Source organism: Austrofundulus limnaeus, unplaced genomic scaffold, assembly GCF_001266775.1.
Source record: "Austrofundulus limnaeus strain Quisiro unplaced genomic scaffold, Austrofundulus_limnaeus-1.0 Scaffold12, whole genome shotgun sequence".
Classification (NCBI taxonomy): Eukaryota; Metazoa; Chordata; class Actinopteri; order Cyprinodontiformes; family Rivulidae; genus Austrofundulus; species Austrofundulus limnaeus.
The window spans coordinates 2,751,914-2,756,394 of NW_013952414.1; the positions used below are offsets into that span (position 1 = coordinate 2,751,914).

General features: G+C 38.3%; 1 protein-coding gene across 1 annotated transcript in view; it reads left to right on the plus strand.

Moving 5' to 3' along the window:
- The window catches only part of cspp1a (centrosome and spindle pole associated protein 1a), a gene marked incomplete in the record, with an annotated part of 14,327 nt that overhangs the window by 8,515 nt on the left and 1,331 nt on the right, over positions 1-4,481 (plus strand). Inside the window, 6 exon segments of the mRNA XM_014002297.1 lie at positions 1,405-1,501; positions 1,672-1,787; positions 2,003-2,037; positions 2,140-2,203; positions 2,630-2,709; positions 3,394-3,508. Of these exon segments, the coding sequence (XP_013857751.1) occupies positions 1,405-1,501; positions 1,672-1,787; positions 2,003-2,037; positions 2,140-2,203; positions 2,630-2,709; positions 3,394-3,508 (507 nt within the window).

The following is a 4,481-nucleotide window of genomic DNA, read 5'->3' on the forward strand; positions in this document are numbered from 1 at the left end:
ACCTAAATCTAAATGTTTAAATCTAAATGTAAAAGTTAAACCTTAAATGTTGAAGTTCACATTTAGGGATTTTGAAATGGAACGCAGCCTTGACTGTTGGCTCCARTGAGGTATTTACACCTCATTGGTTGGCTCTCAGCTCATGTTATGATGTCATCATCCTGAGACAATAGCAACCGCTAGCAATGAAGCTAAAGCGTCCCTACAAGAGTCGTTTTTTTGTGCATATGATCTTATGTTTCTGATGTAAACAYAGGATCAGAGCAATTTTTTAACTCAACTTTCCTCTTGTGTATTTCCTGCTGTTAAAGGTAGCGACCCCTGCTGGTTGCTGCATGACCTGTTCCCCCATGTTTTTGTCATGTGTGTCTTCTTGGTGTTTTTAAATGTAATTTCAATGTGCTCTGTACAATGACAATAAAGGCATCATATATCATATCATATATCATATCACATCATATCATACCAAATCATATATCATTACAACAAACTTACAGATGCAGTCGTGTTAGAGCTCCACTTCAAACTGCTGGACCACAGGTACCACCCATATTGTTTTTTATGATCACATTTTGAATTTAGATTTTAAATATTATCTTCAGCAGCGTTAGAAGCGTTAGCAGAAGTTAGCATCAGATAATCAGGATGATGTCATCATCCTGCAACAAACATCAATAATGGTTGATATATTGCCACTGTTAGCCACCGCTAACGCTGCTGAAAATAATATTACAATCTAAATTTGTAATGTGTTCATAAAAAACAATATGGGTGTTATCTGCGGTCCAGCAGTTTGAAGTGCAGCTCAAACACCAGCCATAACTGCAAGTTTGATGTTCGTAGGGAAGCACTGGCTTTGTCTCAATTCATGGGTTCATTCGTCGGCCACTTACGTCACTACCCTGCGACGTAGGCTATCCCAATTTGTCGGCGCCTACAAATGCGGCCGACAAAACTTCGAAAACATTGGCTGAATCTGAGTAGCATACGTGGCCGACAATATCCCAGAATTCATTGCACTGTGAGAAACGTTTCAGCAAATCAAAGATGGCAGACTTTGATAAACCATCAACCGAACTGGCTTGAAACACTAGCGGTCGCTATTGTCGCAGGATGATGATGTCATAACATGAGCTGGGAACCAACAGCAAAGGCTGAGTTCCATCCCAAAATACCTAAGTGTGAACTTTAACATTTAAGGTTTAAATTTTACATTTATTTAATGCAAGTTAGTTAAATGTAAGAACAGTGAACTAAATAACAATAAAATGTTAGTGGAAAAATTTAATAGTCAAAAATTGAGCTTAATAATGAAAATATGTTATGTAATATAATTTTTTAACATTTCATTTTACACTTGGCACCCCAAGCTTTTAACACTTTTATGTATCACTCTTGATGCAGGGTCAGAGGGTCAGCAGGAAGTGATCAAAGAGCTGTCAGCTCTCCGTAATTTTCTGAAGAATGAGCAGAGACAGTTGGAGCAGCTGGACCTGGCCGGGTATATCAGACATCGTGTTAGGATTCTTTGCACATAATATACACAGTATTATTTCTAATTTCAGTTTACTAACGCAGTACTTTAAGCATCTTGAAGACACCTTTGTAATATATTCAGGGTGATTAAGTTTCTGTGAGCTTTTCCTTTTGTTTTGTTTTGCCCATGGACAGAAGACAACTCAGAATAGACGCCTTCGAAGCTGCGAACAAGGAATCTGTTCATCCATTATCTAGAAGTCCTGCTTCTGCAAACGCTGAAAAACAAAACAAGCAAATTCAAAATGGAGGTACTGAAAGACTGTAGAGAGAGAGAGAGCAAATGAATCTGACAGTTTGATATAAAACGATTGAATAATGCTTTATGATTCAACGTCTGTATCTCCAATGGCATCAAATCAAACTTTTCAATAGAAGAACGACTGTGTTCAAGGAGAATACACACATTAACAGTTTTCTCTCTAATTCCTGTTATTTGCATTTAATTTTCTGTCCTCTCCTGCAGACGTTTTGGATTATCAACCAAACCATTATTACTCTGTAAGTAGTCATCACATCATGTGTTTTACATCATTGATCTGAAAGCCTAATCACAGTGCTTTCTGCTTGGATTGTTTATTGCTGCATGTGTTTGTGTCTCAGAGGAGGAAACCTGCAGCTTTCATCCCCAAAAACGCCTCACTGCCGTTTGAGGCGGCTTTCACAGGTGAGCCAGGCTGAACGACTTCTTTTCTTTTCCTTTTTGGTCCTCACATCGTGTCGACATAAAACACATTTAGATGTTTTTCTTTTTTCAAAGTGAGGATTTTTTTTATTTTTTTTTTTTTAAAGGTGACAGGTTTTTGGAGTGTCTGCTACTCGTACCTTCCAATTTAGCTTGTTTTCTCTGCGCCAGGTAAACACAATGTGAAGCAGCTGGTGCCAAGACAGACAGCGCAGGGCCCAGGTCAGCTGCAGGGTAGTGACAAGCTTTAGGAGTGAGGGAAAGGAAGCTGTAATTCTGTTCCTTACACTATCTGTTACAGAAAGACAAATTAACTTTATCGCATTAACATCAATCCAGCTTTGAAAAGCAGCTCTTTTTATAAAGGACTTAGGATTTTATAAAATATGTTTTACTGTATTGGTGCAGGTGAAGGGCAGATTAACCTGCAGGAAGGACCCCAGCCCTCAGAGGAGCGATGGGAAATGACAGCATCACAGAGAAAACAGGTCTGTGGGAGAAGTATTTATACTTATTGTGTGAATGCTTAGAAAGCATTTCAACAATCAACAATTTAAATATCCAAACATTCAGCTCCTTCAGGACATTTTGGCKATGTCTTTTGGTACTTCAGCAATTTACACAGTTTGAGATATTTAGCTTTTTTTTTGACGTTTTTCCCATTAAAAAGGAATGGAGCAGTCTTCAGCATCCTTAAAACCCTTTTAAATGTTTATAAATTTTAGTGTTCTTTTTACCTTTGGTTTTGCTTTTTTTAACTACATACTAATTTCAGCTTCTGTTTGGCTGATTTTAACGATTTTATCTATCATTCTGACCTTTTCTGTTTTTTTCTCATTTCTACTTTGTGATTCTGCTATTTTAAGTTTTTATGCTTCTTCCAGCTGCTTACTGTTAATTTCCACTGTTTTCTGCTTTAGCTACTTTTAGGTAATTTGAACTTTTTTCATTTAATTTTTCCTTTTTGTGATCATTTCAGCTTCTTACCACTTAATTCAGCAAACACGTGCTTTTTCTTTTTTCTTTGTGCTAATTTCATCAACTTAAAAACCTATTTTTAGGCTAGTTTCAGCTCTTTTAGCTATTCAGCAAAAACATTTTCAGCATTAGGCATTTATACTGCCTTTTTGCAACAAAAATAAAAACAGTATATATATTATATCATAAAACAGGTGGTTGAAGATTTCCTGGATGAAAACAAGCAGAATGATCTGCTGGGCAACCGAAGAACCACAAACCGGAACAGGAGACGGGACTTAGGACGTGGTGATCACAGCAGCAAAACAGGTGAATTCGAATTATCTGCATGATAATAACAAATAAAAAAGTGGTCAGCGTGATAGGTAGAAACATGGATATATGATCTGAATGTTAAAGTGTTTGTTTACATCTTTTTTAATGACATTTTGTGGAAAGTTATGAATAAATACTATCTTACCTGTTGTAGATGACTCTTTGAACAACTTCAGTTTGGAGAAATAACGAGTTTGATTCTGACTGGACTGATGAGCTAACCTAGCCTGGTAAAAACCAGACCCTTGTTCTTCACTTTGCTTCGTACGAGGGTCTGGACTCGCTGCATAGAGAAGTGATTCTTGCAGGAGGCGTGGCCTCTGCTGAAGCGTGTGTGTGTGTTGTTGCTGGGAAGGAGGCTAAGCTAAGACGCTAACCGGAAATCGCGTGTGCTGTAAACAACCCTACTGAGAGGAGAAAAGTACCGAGCCGAACGAGACGGCTGTAAATGAGAGCTGCTGCTTTGTCAGACATATTTAATTTGGAAGCCTTAACACGGACTGGCTTCATTCACTTCCTCCACTGCCGTATGCTAAAATAACTAGCAGACACTGCACAGAAAGTCGACGTCGTTCAAAACTCCGCCTTCTGTTTGCTGATTGGCCCAGGTAAAATAAACTACAAGCAGACACTGTGCAGAAAATTGACGTTCTGTTCTCTGATTGGCCCGGCTAAAAATCTGCCAGTGAAATCTATCTCTATTGGAGAAATCCCAGACAGAGCAGTGAAGGGAAACTAGAAGTGAGCGGAACTGCGTAGGAAGGCAAGGGCCAGGCTAGAGCTAACCTAGCAGTATCCAACATCAAAAATGTCTACCTACTGCTCAACATGTGCGATGGGTGAAAAGCAGAGAATTCTTAAATTTCCCCAAGGGCATCTATCTATCTATCTATCTATCTATCTATCTATCTATCTATCTATCTATCTATCTATCTATCTATCTATCTATCTATCTATCTATCTATCT